The 21941-nt window shown below is 38.4% G+C and overlaps 1 protein-coding gene across 7 annotated transcripts in view; it reads left to right on the top strand.

Moving 5' to 3' along the window:
- The window catches only part of EYA4 (EYA transcriptional coactivator and phosphatase 4), a 140970-nt gene that overhangs the window by 113564 nt on the left and 5465 nt on the right, over window positions 1–21941 (top strand). For all 7 annotated transcript variants that reach the window (XM_059842067.1, XM_059842066.1, XM_059842065.1 and 4 more), the window contains 6 exons: window positions 3260–3396; window positions 4752–4835; window positions 12785–12874; window positions 19009–19067; window positions 19179–19339; window positions 21389–21503. In XM_059842067.1, the coding sequence (XP_059698050.1) occupies window positions 3260–3396; window positions 4752–4835; window positions 12785–12874; window positions 19009–19067; window positions 19179–19339; window positions 21389–21503 (646 nt within the window). The remainder of the gene's footprint in view (window positions 1–3259; window positions 3397–4751; window positions 4836–12784; window positions 12875–19008; window positions 19068–19178; window positions 19340–21388; window positions 21504–21941) is intronic.

Genomic DNA, 21941 nt, shown 5'->3' with positions numbered 1-21941 from the left:
TCTCTTCCGAGCTTGCATTCAGCCTGCCTTACATTAAGATTTTTCAAAATGCACTCATTACCACAGGGTATTTGTGAGATAAATAGGTGTCTCCTAGGGCACTTCATCTCAAATAGGGATAGCTCAGATGGACTGGGAGGTGAGTGAGGTCTTAGGAGATAAGTACACTTGGGTATATTTGATGAATACACGAGTACATTTAATCTGGGGCAAATAAAACTCTAGCAGAGAATATAGGCCTGAATAAAAGCTTCTTGTGAAGGCACCTTGCTATCATATATCCAGGGTTAGGGGAGGCAAATCATCATGGGATATTAGCTCCCATTCCATTACTGGGATGCAGCAAAGCTTGGTTTGGTACCCACAATGAAGTCACCCTTTGCAGCTTCTCTGGGAGACAGCATTAGGTTTATATTCAGACTGCACAAACTCTTTTTTTCCTTCCTAAGTCACAGAACCATGCTCTTACCAGGAGGAGGGGATGTTCACATCATTGAACTAGAGGTGGGAAACAATGTCCTAGATGTGAAAGACCACCTCCATTTGTAATGTGTAATTCCCTTTGTAACTTGGTGCTGTAATTCCCTGTCCTCTTATGGGAGGTGCTGCAAGGTCTCCACAGCATGAAGAGCTTCATATTGGACAAGAGTATTGGATGTGCAAGAACATCTGTGATAAAGAGGTCATTCAATATTCTGGTTTTAACATTTTCCTCCTGTTCTCTTGGATCACTGGCACTGCTCACAGTCCCAGTGGGAAGAGGCTATGAGGTATATTTATTAGGCATGTGTTGAATATTGAGAAAGCTAAAAAATTTCAAGCATTGTAATAAAAATTTACGTCTGCTATAAGCTGCAGTAGGAGCTCTTCATGATGTTAATGTTTTCAATAGTCTTTGATACTAGAATTTCTCACACTCTTTTATGTTACAGGGCTGAATTTTTAATAAGTTTTCATTTTGTCAGCATTGACCTCATTTCTAAAGCAAACTGAGGATAAGAAAATGCAGTTTCTCCTTTAGACTGCTGTAGGTAAAAAGCAAATCAAGCAATTAAGCCTACAGTTGTTTAAAAAAACAAGCACCACTGACTTCTGCAGTTCTAAAATAGATGCATACCTTGCATTCAAGTAAGAGACAGCTGCTCATTCTGATTTAGAGATTAGTGTAATGAAATAAAGTTGGCTTTAAATATCTAGATTTTACAAGGAACAGCGATTAGTTACGGTACTGATTAATAGATAATTATGCAATCCTGTACAGCATTGTCCCAAGCAGAAGCCTAGAGCAACTGGTAATGGCTAATGCTAAATGAAAATTGGATTTATTTACTTCAGTTGTTGGGTAATTTCAGAGAAGATTTAGAAGAGGAGGTTTTTTTTTTATATTTTTGGTAGATTAGAATAAACACAGTCATTGAGAACAGATGTTTTATACATTACTGTGGAAATGAGTCTTGATTTTGTTGTAATGTGTTGAAATGTTATAAATAAGAAGACTTTTGTGGTAAGAATGTAAACATTCATCTTCACTTTCTTAGTTTTTGCTTTTTCTTTCTGGGGGTTTGGTTTTGTACATTTTTTCCACTCGGTCAGAAAAATCTACGAAACTATTTTTGCACAGAGCTCTTGCACACTCAGAACTTATTTTGGAGCCATTGTAGGTTTTTGCTGCCCAGGGATTCTGATTTGGATGCTTCTTGTACATTTGTAATTACCCAAGTATAATTTGCTGTTCTTTCGGGGAAGAGCCAAGATAATGTGATCCTTATTGATTGCTTCACTGCCTGCTGTGACCTTGCTGACATCAACACCTTGCTGGGAATAGAAATGAGTAGTCAACAAGAACTGTCTGCTCTCCCCCTTCTTTAGGGATTTCTGCCTGTGTGTCTTGTCCTTTCTCTGCATATCTCTATGAAAAGTCATTTAGCCTCTTTTACTAAGGCTCAGCCCCCATAACTGTCGTGGTGACCCTCACCTGGACTGTGACCCCCACCTGACTAACTCCAGTTTGACAATATCTCTTCTACTTGGGGACCCAAAACTGCACATTTTTCCAGATGAGGTCTTGCAAGCTCAGAAGAGAGAAGAAAAATCAGTCTCCTTCACCTGCTGGACACTCGGTGATGCTCTTTATTAAAAATGAAAAAAAAAAAAAAATCAGATTCCAACTCAAAAACAGATGCATCATAGATGATTTTTGGGAAATGTTTGTACCAAGTGTTAATTTATTCTGCATATTTGCCATCATGAGCACTTTTAAAAAATATTACCCATGGCCCAGGAATGCTCAATTACAGACAGCTCAGGGACGCTCTTGAATCAAAATCTGTACTAGATGACAGACCAAAGCTGTACCCTTTCCTCCTTTTCTGGAGAAAAATCAAATCATTATTAATAGGATAAATTAAGAAGGAGTATTTTTTGTCATTTAGCACTCTGGAACCTAGCCAAACTGCATTTATTGCCAGAAGTTTTGTAAGATGAAGATGCTAAGCTTCATTAAATGGGTAAGTCAGGGATGGGCTTGAGTGTGGTTAAGATGAGCTCTGCCATACCAGGTCAAAGGCCTTTCCAGCACATCTCTGTGACAGCCCACAATGCCTCATACTTAGAGAAAGACAGTCAGAACACAGCAAGTACAACTTCATGCTCTTTCAGGTACTAACTGGAATATTGCATTTAATATTATGACTTTTCTCTGACAATTTATGGGCTGAGGTATGGAGGAGGAAAAAAGTTAACTTTACTAAAGAGCAGGTGACATGGGAGGAGGACATGAAACTGGAGGCTGCCTGGCTGTTCTGGATCATGGATTAGTGCCAAAGTGTGTTCTGGTAAAAGTAAAGCAGGACTTGGAAATAAGTCTAGCAGAACTGAAAACATGGGAAATTAACTACTTTAATTAAAAAGCATTTCATGTTTTGAGAAACCATTAGTATGACTTCTAAAATACTCCTGCCTTGGATATATTGATATTTTTCCTGGGCTCATGTGTATTTGTGTATATGCACATGTATATATGTCATTTAAATTTTTGTCTTATTAAACTAAGGTTTATAGTGTTTTGTTGGTAAAGTCAAAAGTGTGTGTGGCATCTGCTGATCCCATCTACCTAAGAGATGCCACATTATCATTCTTTTTATACAACATTTTTACATGTCTCTTGTCATTGGCATACAGACATGTTGAACTTTGAGGAAAAAAAGTTGATTATTTAAAAATCCAGCACTAATTTTGGCATGAATGGTTGCCTCTACAGGGGAGTTTGACACAGTGCAGAGCCCCTCCACGCCAATCAAAGATCTTGATGAGAGGACATGTAGGAGTTCTGGGTCAAAGTCTCGGGGTAGAGGGCGGAAGAATAATCCATCACCCCCTCCGGACAGTGACTTGGAGGTATGTCTGTGGTAATTGATGAATGTTTATGTGGAGCTTTCTTCTGATGAAGTGTAAATTCTGAATACTGCAGCTGTGAAAATAGCTTAAAGCATTTTCGAAGACGTTATGGACTCAGTCTTACTAACTGAGTGTAGCGGAGAGTAGTAGCTGCTTTAATCTGCATGTACAGTGAGATTTACTGTTTCTGCATTTACTGCTCTGCATTACGTCTGTCAGTTTCTTGTGCAATAGAACCACAAGTCTCTACTCAAAGGTGTCACATTTTCTTTTCATTTTTGAAACAGGAAATCTCAAATGTGTCTCTCAGCTTAATTACACGTATTTATGGATGCAATGTAAATATGCAGGATCATCTGGCCATAGCCTTTTAAATATTTAGGGACCAGTTTGTGCTTGTGTTTGTAAGTTATATCAGCAGATCTCAGTGAGGCAGCTTAGCTCAGTGAAGTTATGGCTGTGCCTTGCAGTGGCAGGAGCAGCAGTAGGCAGCAGGGTGCCTGTGTGTGTGTGTGACACTGCAGCTGTGGCACCAGGGACGTGCTGTGCTGCCTGCCAGGGTTGTGTGTCCCCTGCTGCCACCAGAGCAGCACGGTGAGCCAGAAGCCCTGGCCTGCCCCACTGCCCTGCCTTCACTGACCAGCCCTGGATGCAGCACAAGACAAAATTGTTCCTAGGGCTTGGCTGACCACAGGGTCTCCTCTGGGGTAGCAGGGTTGGCTGCAGATCTAGGATCAAATGCCATTGCTTTTGTACAGAAGCTTTTTTTTTTTTTCCCTCTTCGAAGGATTTAATTTTTCCAGTGAAAAAACTAACTTACGTTTCCGGATTTCTTTTGGTTGGTTAGTTTTTTTTTATTTATTATTTTTACCAGTGAGAATCAAAACAAGTGAAATTGAATGAATGAAGCTGAGTTAAAATAATCTGTTTTATCCTATAATTTAAATTCCATGTGGCAGTGGCATGTAGCACTTTTACCGAAGATTTTAGTTACATAGTAGAAATAAAATGAATCTTGAATCAGTAGGACTTGCAGAGAAATATCTGAAAGTACTGTTTATCCTTAACAATTACGACTCCCCAATCACATTTCTGAAATCTGTATTACAGAGCTTTTGTGAAAAGGTTTTTAGAGAACAAATAATAAATTGTTGAAGAGTTAAAAAGTTACTGCCTTTTTACTTTTTACCGTGCATGATACACTCTTATTGCTGATTTTCAGAGAAAACCTGCTCAGTTAATAAGTACTTGGTTCAAATTCTAGATTCAGTTGCCTTTTAGCCTCCCTGGGTAGTGTGGTGGTGGGACTGTGATGTTATTTGTTCAATAATATTTTCCTCTATTCTGCTTTTCAGCGTGTATTTGTTTGGGATTTGGATGAAACAATCATAGTTTTTCATTCACTGCTTACAGGATCTTATGCACAGAAGTATGGCAAGGTATGTGAGCTGGGAATTTTGTGTCAATTCTCTGCAGCTATCTGGCCTGACTATGTACATGTTTTTCACCTCTGTGTTCTTTATGGCTCTTATGGGTGAAGTTAGAGGTAAAGTGTACAGTAAACCCCATTTTCAGAGGGTTAAGGTGAAGAAGTCAAGGAGAGGAATGGGACACATACCCTTAGTACAATGCATGAGGCAGGGCTGAAGCAGATGCTACAAATAAGAGGAGAATTTATAGAGGAACAAGGATGAGGTTCCTGACATGCGTTGGAAGAGACATTGCAGGGAGATAATAAATGAACTGCACGAGTGGAAAAAACTGACAGTATCTGGAACAGTAGAGGAAGAAGGAATAAACTGGGCTGGTGGGTGAATTTACCAGGAAATTTATGAATAGGATGAGTAAGAGTCTGACTTATTTCAATGCCAGCTGCAGATGTTATTCTTTGACTCCCCACCTTTTTCACTGAATTTTTGGTTCTCTTGGCTGGTTCTGGGGTGAGTAATATTGGGGAGTGAAACCCTCTCCCAAGTAGTTTTAAGCATCCTCTCCCCTCCAATGAGTCCAAAAGGAGTTCATGTCACAGAGCAGTGAGTGGGAGAGCAGGAAGAAGAGTGAGGGAGGCAAAGAGAGGCAGTGGCAGACTGCAGGAGCTCCGGAGCTGGTGCTGGGAGTCCAGGGAATGGCTGCTTGGACAAGGTGAGAAGGGTCTGGTGTGTACCAACAGGAGCAGACTAATGGGAAAGGTAGAGCTAAGGGCCTGGATAAAACAAAAATCAAAACAAATATGTGGAAGGAGGAAAATGGATGAAGGGGGTGTCAGTATGTACATATATTGTTTTCTCTGTGCTGTGCTGTTCAAGTGAAATTAATGCAAAGGTATTTCTTTTTAAGAACATAACCGTGTCCATATTGTCTCAGATAAGGGGCTTGTTTAGCATGTTTTCAGCATCTTTATTCCAGCCAGAATCAGATGCTTGAGAAAAGGATGTGAGAAACAATATGTTGCAGAAATGCTTTTCACAACCCCCTCCCCTACCCGTGGGTTAGAAATGTCCAAAGCTAGAACCTGTGCATTATAACCAGAGAGGGGCCAGTCTTCCATGCAATCAACCCTTTGTGGTTATTAAAAAAGAAAGTTAACAGGAAAAGCCCCAGGCCAAGTGCAAAATCTAAATTTCTGGAATGCTAAGATAAGGATAGGTTCTCATGCTAAGATAAGGATAGGTACTCATGTCTTGTAAAAATCAGCCTTCCTTGCTTTGCAGCTTCCCGGTGCCAGATCTGTGCACTTTTCAGTACTCTGTCAAAAAATCCTCTTCTGCTGTTTTTCAGACATTATAACAACAGTGGCTTTGTCAGAGCCATTTCCAACTTATAGGTATCAAAACAAGAGAGAAACCTAGCTGAACATGAACTTTGAGAGTAGCCCATAGACTAGCACAGGACTTGCTGAATTGTCACAGTGATAAAGTTATTCCTTTCAGTCTTTTTTGATTGTGCCCTTTGGATGCTTCTGTAATCAAGTGTAACACAGAGTTTTAAAAATAAGAGCACATTTTGTAGCTCACAAAAAATCTGTGGACAACTTTGAAAACTGTCTTGGAAACAGCAACAGAAATGTAATTTCTCTTGGTAAATTAGTAATGGCATATTAACTGATAGTAGTACTGACAGCAGATAAAGTCTTATATAAACCAAAAGTGTCTCAAGGGTTAGTGAAATTATTGTAGTTACACTGCTGAGATCAGAATCAGTAAACACATGTCAAATGCCATGGATGGCAATGAAGCAAAGGGTGCAGAATTACAGAATTCTTAAGTAAAATCCTCTTTTTCTTTTTTTTCTCTCTCTCTCCTTTTTTTTTCCTGATACTGATAGGTGACATCCACACAAGTAGGTCATTTCCAGACCCTATAAAATAAAAGTAGTAGACTTTTTCCTTGCGGTAGTGACTGCCATTGCCATATTTACATAGAACTTGTGTGATGAGTCATTACCAGTGCAAGTCAAATATAAATATTGTTGACTGCAAGGAACCTAGAACAGTAGGAAAGGGAATACAGGAAGAGTTTATAATGGGTAGGCTTTAGCTTTTGCATGTCATTGTAGTGTTGCCTAAATTTAAGGTGGGATGTGTCTCGGCCTAAGTGCCTAAGAGGTTAGAAATGGGAGAAGTGAAAGATCCCACAGATAGACTTCACTATGCTCTGGTACATGATTTTTAGCACATATGGTCCTTATCTTTTCTGCATATGATTTCCATCTGTATACAAGGTCTTAATCCAGACTGAAGATTGGATTGTTATGAGAATTGGGTTGCTATGAGAGTAAATGCTCCAAGAACTGTGAGGTTGTCAGCAGAAATCTTGTTATCACATAGGTCTTTCAAAATTTTTGAGAGAACTGTTTGTCTTGGAAAGGTTGCCTAACAACGAAAAAAGAAACAGGGTAGTGTAAAATAGTGAAGATAGTAAATTATTTAACTGTGATGATTTGCTGTCTGATTTTAAAAAGTAAAGGCATCCAATGTCACACAGATGCTCAGTTGTGAATACCGTGTTCTTCCACATATATTTAATGAGTCCATTTTGTATAAAATAATCAAGGTGCTCACAAATAAAGAGAAACTACACCAAAAAAAAAAAACCTTGCAGGACAAGCAGAATTTTCCCATTCTCCCATTTTTAAGTTTTTACATGAGAATAGCGTGTGGTTAAAGCAAACGTTGCTTTTAGTTAAGGCAACTTCTTATACCAAGTGTTCTCACTTCATAATTTAGAAGGAGTGAGATGCTGAGTTTAGAGCTAGTGGGAATATACAAACAGGGAAGGATATTCCCCTTCAGTTCTTTCTCATGTACTCATTGACATAAAAGCATTCATTCCTTGTTTTCACCAGCTTATTCCTGGTACTTTTTTGAGTACCAGGTGGAAAAAGGTGAGGAATTAGTCTTTTAATCTCTCTGTTCTGCTGCAGTTCAGGCTGCACAGGGATGCAGTGAGAGAAGGTGCAGCATATTATGGCCTGGCATAGGGATCCACCTGTGAGTGCATGAGCACTTGAGAGCTGCAGTTGTATCTGGAAATAAACACCTTCAAAAGATTTCTACTGTTTAACAAGTGCTGGAGTAGAAGAGAAATAGGAAAGGCAAACCAACATCTCCTTAGGCAAGGAGAGCTTCCATTGGTAGAGATTATTTGGAAGGCCTGGATCCAGTAGGCAAGTTTATGGTTGTGTATTTGTCAAGAGAACAGCAGATTTCTGACTTATGCCTAAGGATTTATGAAGCTGAGAACAGACACTTTCCTTGGTATATACTTCTTCAGCACTTTGCATGGAATGATGTCAAAATTTTCTAGGACATTATTTGATGTCAAAATTTTATAATAACCATGTTAAAACAGAATTAATTATTTGCTGAAGGATGCAGCTGTAAGCATCTCATTTAAAAATGGGGCAAATTACTGCTGCTTATCTGAGTGCCAGTAGACTACAGCTTTAAACCCAACTGAACAGGGAGAAATTTGGCCAGAATTTGGCCAGTGTATCACTTCTGCCTTTAAAATATAAAGCTTTCCCAGGAGAATATTCCATACCTTGCTGTTTTCTACCTGTGGCTGTTTCTCTCTGGTTTTTGGTATATTTGTTATTCTACTGGACTAACATAGAAAGAGAATAAAAACTACACTACACCTGTGTTAGGTTTCAGGAAAGCTGTGCTGCCTTCCAACAGTGAGATCACCTCTCACTTTTCCACTCATTTGCTCATCTGCATTGTACTTCATGAAACTAGTACACTTCTATTTTTAATTACTTACTGCAGTAGCAAATTGTGAACATTGGCATTGGAGCTGCTACATTATGACTTGTGTGGATGATGATGGTTTTTGCAGCTGAGCACCAGCTGACGGATAAGGTTTTCTACAACACTGAGCTCTTAAGTGAGCATTTGTTGATGTGACAGGACATCTGTTAGGAGATATCATCATCTCCTAAAAGTTTATGAGGTACATTCTTATTCCCTCTGAACAGTGTATATTCTTTGTTCTGTTGCACTCCAGTTATTCTTGCTGGTTGAAGGACGATTAAGCTGGAGTTTTTCTAGCTCCAAGCATTTATATTTTATTCATTTCTCCCAGGTCAATCCAGAGGGCAAGGATTCCCAGATTAATGCTGTGACTCAAAGTGCAACTGTTTAGAAGAAGAATAAAATTCCTTTGTGAGCTTAGAAGACGGAGAATGTGATTTCCAAGTGCAAAAATCAAAACAAATCCACACTTGATGATCGTATTTGGCCATTCCTTTTTGTAACATTGCAAATGACAGAAAGTTGTCAGGGAAGCCTCATTAACCTTGTGCACTTCTCTGGAAAGGGCTCAGAAGCTTTTTACTGCTCACTGTCTGCTTGTCTGCTCATTAAACAAAAAAGCTTTGTAACCATTAACAGCCATGATGGCATTCCCAAATTCACTCATAAATATTCTCTTGTCCACCTGTATTAATAGTGTATCTCTCATCACCTCCAGTTATCCTCTCCATTCACTCCCTCCTTGTCTGAGACCTCTGAGTTGATTTTCCTACTGCCTTCTAGAGAGCATGGATCAGAAACTCCCAATGGAGTACGTGAGTTTTCCTTCATCAGCCACCAGCTGTGGTTACCAAGAAGAGATGTGTTCTCTTCCTCCCATCACCACCCACATGAATTTCTCCTGGGACAAGTGTCCCCTATGACAGAGTGAGGGCTGAACTTAGATCTAAGATTCCTACGTAATATAGAGAAGTCTCTTTAAGCTAAAATATTGGTACTTAACATTAGCATTTTCTCTTTTTCCCGAGATCGGTTGTAAGTCTGTGCAGGACAGCCACCCATTGAAAATAACTTCTTAAAATTTTGTTTCTTTTCTTGCTTATTTTTAAGGCTTTATGCATGCAAATTCCTCTCTACCTGGCAGTCTATTTATCTCTTTGTTTTCCAAGGTTTTATTAAAGTCACTTTGGTGTTTGCAGTTTTTTTCCCAAGAAATGAAATTATTTTGAACAAGTGCTGAAACCTGACATTCCAAGACAGTATTAAATACATCTCTTCCACTAATGGACGCTGAGCTTTTGGGGCTTAATTCCAGTTACTCTCCACTTGATCAAAACATTTAAGTATTGGTCTTCCCAGGATATTTTTATCTAGTCTCTCAGGAGGCATTCCAATGGATGGACCAGTCTGGTACAGAAGTCCACAGACAGACAGTCTGGCTCCAGTTTAGTGCCTTCATCTTAACATAACTAAATTAATTTGTATTTTGGTGTACAGAAGTGTTGTAGCTGGTCTTGATTCTTCTGCACACTATTGATATCTGGCTAACATCATACCTCTGCTGGCCAAAGAGTTGTTCTTTGTTCTGTGAATTATCTGGGGAAAACTTCCAGATTTTTTTAATCCTTTTTTCCTCTATTGTGTGTGCTTGTACAGAGTAGCAGAAAATACAATTTTGACAGAAGTTCAGTCTGCCTCTTACTAAGTTTTTCAATTTGCTGTGCTAAGTTCTGTATCAGCAGCAAGTTTCTTGCTCTCTTTTCAACACTCAGTCCTTTGTGCCACTTGAATCAGTCTGTAACTTCTGCTTCAGGCTGAAAGACAGTAAAATGATGATCATCATGTTCCTCCATATTGTGCAAATACTGTAAAGCCACAAGACCCTTAAAAATCTGCTTTCTTGTCTATTTTTTTATGTGAAGGAAAGAACTTAACATGGCAAGAGCTGTATGGAACATAATTTTTAGTTCTTATTAAACAGTTGCAGTGCAAAATTTTGGCCAATTTATTAAGGGAAGAATTGTTCATATCTTGAGAATTCAAATCCAGCAATTCTCCCTAGCAGAAGTTGTACAAGGAGATCCCAGAGTGATTTTATGCTAAGCTGAAATGAATTCCCTTTGCTTTGCTTCATTTTATTTCACATACCATACCTAACAGTAGCCTTCAAACAGGAATGTGGGAACTATAATTTTAATAATAAAAGTCAGGCATAACTGGTTACAAAAGTACTATTAATAAGAAAATCATAAGAGCTTTGTCACATTTATATTTTTCAACTATACTAGGCAAGGCAGGAAATTGTCATACATAGTTGGTAGTTTCTGTAAAAACAAATCTAATTATAATGGAAAACGTTATGGGAAATTTCTGCATTCAAGTCTGCTTCTACCCAGGAAGGGATAAAAAAAAAGAGGCTGAGATGTCTGAGATTCCAGTTTTGGAAGCACTCCAGTGAATAACTTATATAAATAATAATGAGTTACCACCTGTGCATAAAATTATGCACATGCTTTACTGTTCATGGGTTTGAGGTAAAAAAGTGTGTTGGAAATACTCTCTGTTATATTGTATCTAGAGAGAAAATATTTATGGTTTACAATGCACGGAAAAGAAATGGAAATGAAAGAGACAAGCACATGTTTATATGAGATGACATTTTGGTAAAGCATTATGGCTTGATGAGGAATCTCGTGAGTTCTGGGTATTTTGGTGATTTGTGTCGTCAGTGCCTAACATGAGTTTTGCTAATCTGTTAATGGTGTTCCTCAATCTTCCTCTTGGAAATCTGACCTTTGCACTTGGTGCTGCCTTCAGCCACGTGACTTTCAAATCCAGTTAACATTACTACAGAAGACAGAATGGTAAAAATTCTGTGCTTGTTTTTTGCTTCTGATAGATACTCTAGATCAGTTCAAGGGTCTACATAAAAACATTTCCTTTCACTGCCAGGGAATTGTGTCTAACTTTGGATCATTACAGTTTCTTGAACACTATTCTCCCCTTCAAGTATGCCTTTTTCATGAGCAAGAGTCAAAGTATGTCAGTGTTACAAATTTTACCATTAATTATTAAGTGCTTGAATGGAGAAGCCATCTTTTATTCCGTCATTGCAAAGCCCTGTAGTAGTGAGTGTCTGATCCTGGTTTGGAAGCCTTTCTTCCTAATATTAACAAATGATCATTTGAGGTTTTGTGAGATTTTGTTGCTACATACTGGTAAATATTTAGACTTTAAATCTCAAGGTGTTTAAGAAGGGATTTCTGAAAACTTGCTCGTGTCAGTCAGAGTTTAAATGTTGAAATATTTTTTTCATATTTTGATGAGAAGAGGACCGCATATGTTTTAAAAGTCCACTGCAGTTGTGTTAAGCATAAAAAGTTAACAGAACCCCACAAACTCAGGCAGATGATTAAGACAACAATCAAACTAATTATTAGGTGTCAGCAAAGCACCAGGGACCATTACTCTGAACCAGCTGTAAGGTAACACAAATCTGCTTTACCTGTCTCCTACCAAACCTAGAAAATTTGAATTCATTACCTTGCCTTAGCTGTATGCTAAATGCTCTCAGACAGTGTTATTGCAGATCAGGAGATTTGTGGTGTCTTGCTGAGGCAGAGCAATTTGATAGTGTGAAAGACAACTTTTAAACATATGCAGCATTTTGAATTAATCTTGTCCATGGGCAGGATTCCCGTGTTTCATCAGCAATGAAGGGACCTGTAGCAAACAGCAGACTTATATTTGCTTTTCACAGGAATATATGTTCCTACATACATCTTTTATGAAAAGTGCCGTGCCTATTTCCAGTCTTCTTTATACTTGTTCATATTTATGTATATGTTTATGGCCACCAGATTTATTCCTGTCAGTTCAGCCACGTTGCAAATTGCTCGGCTTTAAAAAATTTGATTTTTCAACATCCACAGCTCTCTGAATTTTCCCACAAACAGAGGTTCAGCAGTGTCTTATTACTGCATTATACTAAAATAATTTAATACTCAAAGGATTTCAGGGAAATTTCTTACAGTGTTAATTTTTCAAAACACTTTATATACATCAATTTTTAAAGTAATTCTAATAAAACTTAGAGGTATGTAATTAGCTAACCTTGTTTTTTTATTTTTTAAGGATCCTCCCATGGCAGTGACCCTTGGACTACGAATGGAAGAAATGATTTTTAATCTTGCTGACACACATTTATTTTTTAATGATTTAGAGGTAAGAATCAAAGGAATGCTAGCGCCGGTATTCCTGATTTTTAACTTAGTGGCTTTGTTGTGCATTTGTGTTTATTGTGTGTGACATTTCTGCCTGTGTAGTTTTTGGGTTTGTCATACTCTAATCAGAGAGAGGTTATCTGGGTGGCACTGACTTCTGGTGGCTCCAGAGTCCTTCTGTGAAACTTAGTGAGAGAGAGAATCTGCAAGCTACCCATTCCTTTCTTTGTGTATCTTCTGTTGGTTTCCATGTGTGTGAAGCTGTCATCTGCTGTCATCTCCAGGATGGCAACATACATGCCTCATGTTCTTCTCTTGAAGTTCTCCATATTCATTTGCTTTCAGTGGGTGCCCTCATCTGACCAGAAGAGACTGTTCTTCTCTTGACATACCTGAGCAGCCTTTTGGCTACAGGTCTGTGTTACTTGTTCAAATTTACCTCAAAGGATGCAGCATCAGAGAGCTGTGGTAGGTGTTCTGATCAGTGGTTTCTCTCCCCAAGGTAACCAGGCAATCAATGGATTGTCACAGTATACCCAGGGAATATAATTTGGCAATTGGTAAGAAAAGGGAGAGACCTCTTCCTAGGAAGTACCCTCTGTGGGCAGCTCACCTGTAAGAAGGACATGGATGGACTCTCACAGGGACAGTGGTCTGGGAAGCAGGCTTGTAGCTGAGCTTCATAGGCTTTTTATTTCACTCTTAAGAGCCCAGGTCTGTTAACATAGACAGTGACAGCCTACAACCATGTGTGTCAAGACACAGGGTGAAAAATAGTTTTCAAATGAACCCAGGGGTTTTTTAGACCTTCTGGTGGTCTAAAACAGTTGTTTTCTTACTGAGAGTAGATCCCAGACTTCCCTCCATGGACAGATACTTGCCATGAATGGGAGCTGCAAGACTCTGAAGTTTTGTTTTAAATCCTAGAGAAAGGTCTCTGGTGACTGAATGGAGAAAATAAAGAGAAGTGAAATTTTTCCATCCAGTGGGATGTTGGTTTTGTCTTTTGTTCTTTCATCAAGTAGGTAGTAATAAAAGCAGAAGGTACCAGTTGTGGTTGTCTTCGTCATCCCTTGCAGATCTCGTTTATTCTTAGCTCTTTTTAAGTCCAGAAACTGGAATCTACTTCACCCCACACCTGAACTGCACTTCCTCCTTGCAGCAGCAGAAACCAAAGAAAGTAAAGCCCTGGACATGCCTTTCTCAGTGTGTGCATTATTGCACTTCTAGAGAGGCATCTCTTGACTATGCAAGTACAGTCAGTGAATGTCTCCTTCTGGTGCCCTGTACCAGGGAGAGATTCCAAAATTTTTCAAAACATATCTTAAGTTTCTTTTTAGCAGACCTTTGCCCCTGCATGTTCAGAGTTTATGTGGCATGAACGAAATTTAAGCCATTCTGTAGACTCTGTTCTTCAATGTTGTGCTGAGTTCAAGTGGAAGAGTTCAGCAAAATGGAGCTTTGCCCTCTTTCCGTATTTCTTTATTCTTGCTTATGGCCATTGAAACTTCATTCCTTTCTCTCATTATTTATTTTGTCTGTAGATCACAAGCTCAGCTGTCATATGTGGATCATTACATTTTGGCTAATCTTCATAGGATGGTTTTAATACCCCTGTCCAAAAACTCATATGCCAGCTCATTCCAGAGCTTGAACAGTTCCCAGCTTTAGATAAATAAAAAATATACTACTTGGGAGCTGTCTTAGAGAGTCTCGTAAAGCAATCAGTTTGATTTGATTAAAAGCAATTTATATATAATGTTTTATAATCTCAGTTTCTACAAGAAATTTAGTACTTTATAGCCCAGAATTCATCTTGGTCTCAAAAGCAATTCTCTTACAAAATTACCAGAATTCCAAAGAGCAAGTGCTGAATTGAATTGTATGCATACATTTTGGTGTGTGTGTGAGAAGACCAGGAATTTTCTATCTTCTTAGCAAATAGGATAAAGTGCCCAAGTACGTAGAGGCATCCTTAAATATGCTGATGGATAAACCTGTCGGTTTAAATCTGTTTGCAGAGCACATGGCCATTGCTGAATATTAAAGTGCATCTGCATGATGAATGTGTAATGAATTCTAAGAATTCCCAGAGTCTGACTTGGGTTCTCTCCCTCATCTCCCCTCCTCTCCCCATCTCTCTTTCTCTGTCTTCCTCTCTCAGTCCTCCCCCAGGGGGGTAGAAATGAGTGCTGAGCTGCTGATGATCATGGCCATGAAGACACGAGACCATCAATTCTCACTGGAGGAAATGAGACAGGCCTTTCTTAATTTGCTAGGCAGATAGACTGCTTATCCATTCATCATGTCATTTTTTCAGTGGTGAGCCCTCAGGTTCCACACCCTCTGTCTTGCTTTCATCTTCAGCCCACAGTAAACCTCGTGGCTCTGGACATGACAACTGTGAAGTACTACGGAACCTGTGTACCTGTAATATTTACTCCAGTCACTACATCTCTAAACTTTTTTCCCCTGTCTTTCTTGGTTACAAACATTGCATAGCAGGTTCTAGGAGTAATAACCAAGTTTTTGAAGTTATCACATACAGAAATAAAGTTTTCCTTCCTCTATGCAAATCCATGTCACTGCAGTGACTGCTGATGCCAAAATTGCGATCTGCAGAGACATTCCCTACCGACCCAGTAACCCAGTTCTAATAAACGTGCAGCTTTTAGATTGGAACCCAGTTCTAATCAGCCAAGCTGCACTTTTTTTTCAGGCTAGGCTGTTCTCCAGCCACTGCATTCTCAGGGTATAAATTTTAGTTAGCTTGAGAAGTATCACTTGGGAGGGCAGTTGGTGTTTTGCCATGAAAACAGGAGTTCCAGAAAGTTCATGTGCCTAAACAACGCTTAGGGATGGGACTCAGATTTATAATAATGGCCAAACCTAAGGCATTCTCTGTTCAATCAGGTAAGGAATAAAATTGAGTTTTTCGTCATATCTCAGTATTAATTCTAAGACAGCATTTAGAAATGTTGGTAAGGCCTATTACTCACACCAAAAAAACAGTTTCTGCAAATTGCTGGTAGTAATTCAGACATGAATCTTCCAACTCCATTATTCCACTCCACTCTCAGGTCAATAAAAAGAAAGAGTATTCATTTCAAACAAACTTAATTATATTTCAATTTTTATCATTATCCTATCATATTTTAAAGGAGATTTTGTCCTCTTTTTTTTCTCACTAGAAATAGAAAGGAGAAATTAAAAATAAGATTTAGGTCAGTCTCAGAATTTGGGAGGCAGGTAAGACTAGTTTTAACAGATACTGAAGCATATATATTAAAAAGGGTTTTCAGTATAGCCTAAAAAAGCATCATGCAGTTTTGTGTTCAGCGTTTGGTCAGTGTTTTTACTGGATAATGAAATTATTGTCTGGTCCAAGATGATAAGTTTTATAGATGATGTATTGATTCTTTACTGTCAAAATTTCAGGCTCTAAAAATTGCTGAAAAGAATTGACTGCATTCAGATATAATTTTAATAAGTATTGCATCAAACAAAAGCTAGATTCCTTACTTAGATTCCTTTCCTGTATTTGCTCTAATAGGAAATGTATTTTTATGTTTCTTAGTTTTCACCTTGCACTGACAGCCACTTTGACTTGAGCTTAACCAGTACGGTAGCTGATGTGAAAAGTATTTTACCTTAATATTTAAGCTGACAGAGAGCTTGCTTTCTTTCCCATAACTCCTTGGTGTCATCTAAAAGCAAACTCAGATGTAGTATTGTGCCACCAGTTTCCATTTCTTTTGAGAAAAGTAGAGAGCTGTCTCAAATCTGCTCAAACTATCTGCTTTTTCTTTTTTTATAGCAAGATTTTTCCACACCATGTAAGTGAATTTGTAAAAGGTAAACATTTTGGTTGAAGTAGATAAGTAGACAAAAAAAAAAGTAAAAAAAAAAAAAACAACAACAACAACAAAAACAAGTGATGGGCACATAAACTTGTTTGCTGGTCAGAAAATGTGTATTGCCAGCATGTAGAAGAGGAGATGACCCATAGATCCAGAGGAGAAGAGGAAAGGGGAGAAGAAGGAAACTGGAGAATGCTTTTGGGTTTGATCTCCTATATAACATATATGTTAACTGTTATATTAACAACCTTCTTGCAGGGACCAGGGGGGAGAGTAATCAGAAAACTGCATGGTCCTCTCATCCTGTTTCTGGAGTCAGTCACAGAATCACAATGAACCAACTGTGAGACAAAAAAAATTAAACACCTGAGCCTTTGCTGCCCACTCATACTTAACTTACTAATGAAATTATCAGCAGAACAGTTACCTAGAATTTTCAAGGCTGAAACAATGCACCTGAAAGGCTTAACAAAACCCAAAGAGCGGCAGACACTCCTTATCCATCAAGGCTTTTGTGTGCCTTCCATTTAATTAGTATACCTTCATATCCACAAGATTTTTAAACTTTTAAACTTAAAAATTTATGAGTTCCAGGGAAATCTGTGAAGATGATTAGGAAGCCAGATATTGCCCAGATGTTGCAAAATATAGAGTCAGAATTTTTCCCAGTAGGGTTTTTTGTCTGATTTTTGAGTTCCTATCCTACACTGGGTGAAGCATAGTTCCGTTTTTTTCTAGAGTGTAAATGATGAATAAAGATAAAGAAATTAATCTTTTATTTCAGCTGCCACATTCCCTTTACTTTCTCTCTTCATCTTCTATTTACATCCAAAAATAGCTTCTTTAAAATATTCTACATCTCAAAATAATCTCCTCAGACAGATCTAAAAATTTTTATTTCTCCAGTGAGGGGAAGAATGTTTAATTCCTGTTCCTTGAACATAGCTCTGTTATCCTATCTTAGTGGGTTAAGCCACATAAGCAGAGCTTGGTAACTCTTTCTTTTAGCTTTGGCCCAATATTTTAAATTATGATTGCTTGTATGATGCAATGAAATTATGTATTTGAAAATTAAATTATATGTATTTGTTTTATACATAATTGCCTCTTTTTTTTTAACAGCTTAGTTCATGTTAGTCGAAGTCTCTTAAGTTTTTGTTCATTGCAAAGCAAACAAAGTAGAAAGATGAAATGATAATTCCCTAAATTCACACTCTGGGAACTTGTGGCTTACACATTTGGAAATCACTCCTCTGTTCAGATTTATCCTTTATCTGTACAATTTACCACTGTTACAAGACAAAGACTGAAAACCTAAAAGGACATACCCATGCATGTCACAGAGAGTCTGAGTTAAGTGCTGACTTAAAAGGACACTGAATTTCAGGTGTGTCTTTGGGTTAAGATATTAGTTCCAGCAACTATTGAAAACAATTATGTAATGCATGATGGCTTGGCTTATAGATTTACTTTTGTTTTCACCACAGTTTCTTATCTTTGTGCTCTAACCACTGTGCAGATAAGGATATTTGATAGCTGTCCAATTGCAAAACCATCTTGAAGGGGAATTCATATTTCCAATGTACCTCAGTTCACTTGAGTTCTTTCCATCCCTTCCAAGGCCAGGAAATAATCATATTCTGTAGGATAGCTGATTACATGTGATTTTCCAGCCAAAGGCACTCACATAAATTAAAATAAGAGCCTGATAAGTGCCCAAACTACTTAACAGAAGTCTTACGCCTGTTGAGGTTCACCATCAATTGCTTTTAGGGAGTGGGAAAATAAGGTTTATGTGATTTTCAAGTATTGGTATACTAGGGGGGCTGTAAATGAGACTTGCAATTTTGGTGGCTTTACAATTAAGATAATTTTACTCCTAAAAATCACCCCAAAATTGCATATTTATTTTCTGACCGTCTGTTTTAACTAGTGACTCACACTGTTTAGACGTTGAAGTTTACTTTTTTAAAGATGTCGATGGCAGTAGGAAACTGTGGGTGTGCACAGGCTGCCACCTTCTGGTGCAGCCAGGGGCCTGCACTGCTCGTTTCTTCATCTGCACCAAGCCTGTGGGGAGCACAGAGTCGTTCGGGTTGGAAAATACCTCTAATATCCCCTCATCCAACCATTAGCCCAGCCCACCGTGCTCACCACTAAACCGCGTCCCCAGGTGCCACATCCACACACCTTCTGGACCCTTCCAGGAACAGTGATGGCACTCCCTCATAAGAAAAATTTGTCATTTGGGTTTGCTTTCTTTTCTTTCTAACAGGAATGCGATCAAGTTCATATAGATGATGTTTCTTCAGATGATAATGGACAAGACCTAAGGTAAGATACAGAAATCTTTTTTTCTTTTTTTTTTTTGTTTTAAGATGAAATAATTTGAGCACTTACAGGAATACATTGTATTTATTTTTACTGTATTTTGGGTGTTTGCAGTACCTACAGTTTTGCAACTGATGGCTTCCATGCAGCTGCAAGTAGTGCAAACCTTTGTCTGCCAACAGGTGTAAGAGGAGGGGTTGACTGGATGAGGAAGCTGGCTTTCCGTTACAGAAGAGTAAAAGAGTTGTATAATACTTACAAGAACAACATAGGAGGTGAGTTCAATTATCAAAAGCAACTTTGAGCGCTGATCAGTCTAAGCTCCAGGGAAGGAGCCTGGGAAGCCACAGAGGGAATGGAGAGTGATGTGACTGAACCAATGGCTGTTGAAAGCTACTGACTGTAAAGGCAAAGCCACATGCTGTTCTGCAGGGGAAATGCAGTTGGAAAAACAAAACAAGCTTCCATTTAGCTTCCACAGAGCCCATTTTCCTCCCTCAAAGCCAGCTAGTCTTACCTGATTTGTTGAACCATCTAGTCTACCTCAGATTTGCTGTTGTTCTAAGAAAGTTATTGTGTAGTTTCACAGCACAGATTGGCTGTGGATGGCCATTTCCATCCTACATTTTCATGATCTGGTTGGTAACAACTCTGTCACCTAAACTTTCTGCTGGATACCTGGTAGTCTGTTTTCACCAGTGGGTGCAAGAAAATTCTATCACTGCCATGCCAATAGCCCCTTTTGTTGACTCTGTAGCTTTCGCAGTTTTGTCTCCAATAAGTCCAGATCTCATCTGAGACAAGAACTTTGCTGTTACTGTTTTAATTCATGGACTCACTTATGTCTGCACCAGCAGATTTTAGGCAATCAGGCAGCAGAGCCAAAAGAATCTGTTCTGGAGAGTCCTGTGTGCCTTGCAGAGACAGACAGCCCTCTTGTGAGGAGGGAAATGTGCCAACTGAGCTCCTCAACAATAGACTGTGAGAACAGGGATTACTTAGAAGTCTTCAGTAATTGCTACAGTCACGTGTTTTCACTCTTAGTAGTTCAGTCTTTCCTTACCACAAGGTGAAGCAATAGGACCAAAGTAGTAGAGGGCTGACTTTCACTTGCCCTGCTTTGCCTTTCATTGGTGTTGTGAATAGAGTTGTTATGTATTAATAATTCTTGAAACAGTGTTAACCAAAACTTTAGTGGGTTTTTTTATATCTCCTGATATAAAAATCAGATTCTAAGATTCTAAAGCTGCTGCATTTCATAAAACTTGTTCTCTCAAGAGAACACGTCCAAGAGCACAGGGAAACACAGTGACAGGAACAAAACATTGCAAACAGAGTGCAGATATGTAGTGCACTAGATTAAGGTTTTTATTGTCTCCAGCATATCCTGCATCTGAAATACAAGCCATCCTTAATAGGAAGGTTTCTTCATTTGTCATCCACATTTTAGCCTTTTTAATAATCTTCTTAGCTTATCTGTATCTGCTTATTTCAAAAGAGCTGCTAGAAATTATCAGAAGGCAAGATTAATCCAAATATTTTTAGATTATTTCACTTCTGATTTTTGAAGACAGTCATCATCACTTGTAGGGTGTGAAAGAGAAGAGGGATACTAAAGGTCAGGAAGCCTATTTCCCTGCTCTTCCAAATCTGCATTTAAAATACGTTGGTTCCCGCAAATTCATGTCTCAACTTTCAATAGGCTGGGTAAATGTCTGACAATTTATACCCAAAAAGAGATATTTGAGGACTAACTTTTGAGGACCAACTGAGATATGAGAACATAAGACGTGCAGCCATTTAGGCTCTAAATGCTGTAAAAGGAACCAACTGCAACAGGACATGAAGAGCAAGCCATCAGCAAACAAATATTTGTAGGTGTAACCTGAGGTTCACACTATACGCAGAGTCCTAAGTAGGGGAGTTTTAAACAGTTTTTTCTAAAGTATCTTATTTTGTGACCGTCTTCACCTATGAAGGATCCATTGGGATGACATGGATCTCCTGTCACTGCCTCTGATAATGAGAATCATGTATGTGGGAGGACCCGGTTTAAAAATATGTTTCTGAAAGAAATACTTTGAAATGCAGCCTGATACATAAAGAAATGCAACTAATTACTATTATTATCTGAAATACTCTTTGACATTCCCTAATATAGTGAAGTGCAAATAAAATCTATGATTTCCTGATCATTGAAGGCAATAGGTTTTGTCTTTGATATTTTTTTCAAGTTGTTGTGGAATTTAAAACAGAAGCAATGACCATAAACGCTATCTGATCCAGAATTTAATTCTATTTTTGTCACTTTTCTTACATTAAAGGACTCCTGGGTCCCGCTAAAAGAGATGCATGGTTGCAATTAAGAGCTGAGATTGAAGCTCTGACAGACTCCTGGCTAACAAATGCACTTAAATCATTATCAATTATCAGCACAAGGTATGTATCTGAGTCTGCTGTAAAATAAGTTTCTAGACACGTAATGGATATTTTTTTACATTTTAGATTTCAATAAATTAGTGACTTTAAAGAACAGAACAGGTCTACTATGACTTTTGACTTTTGAGTAGGACGCAGGAAAAGTGGAAAGTGGTTTAATTTATCATGATTCCAGCATTTACTAAAGATAGTATGAAATGTCTTCTCAAATGTGTGTACATTGAAAGTGTATTGTAGAATTCTGAGACAGCTTTTAATTCATTACCTTGTGGACAGCATTCTCTGAACTCCACAGCTCCCTGGTTTGTCCTTCAATGTTTGTGCCTATTTGCAGTGCAACCTAAATACTGTACAGATACCAGAATATAATGACATTTTTCTTCTGTCCTTCCAAGCAAACCAGTATATCTCAGTATAGATCTTAAGTTTTCACAAGAG

Source organism: Haemorhous mexicanus, chromosome 3 (genome assembly GCF_027477595.1).
Source record: "Haemorhous mexicanus isolate bHaeMex1 chromosome 3, bHaeMex1.pri, whole genome shotgun sequence".
NCBI lineage: Eukaryota > Metazoa > Chordata > Aves > Passeriformes > Fringillidae > Haemorhous > Haemorhous mexicanus.
This window is presented reverse-complemented; position numbering and strand designations above follow the sequence as displayed.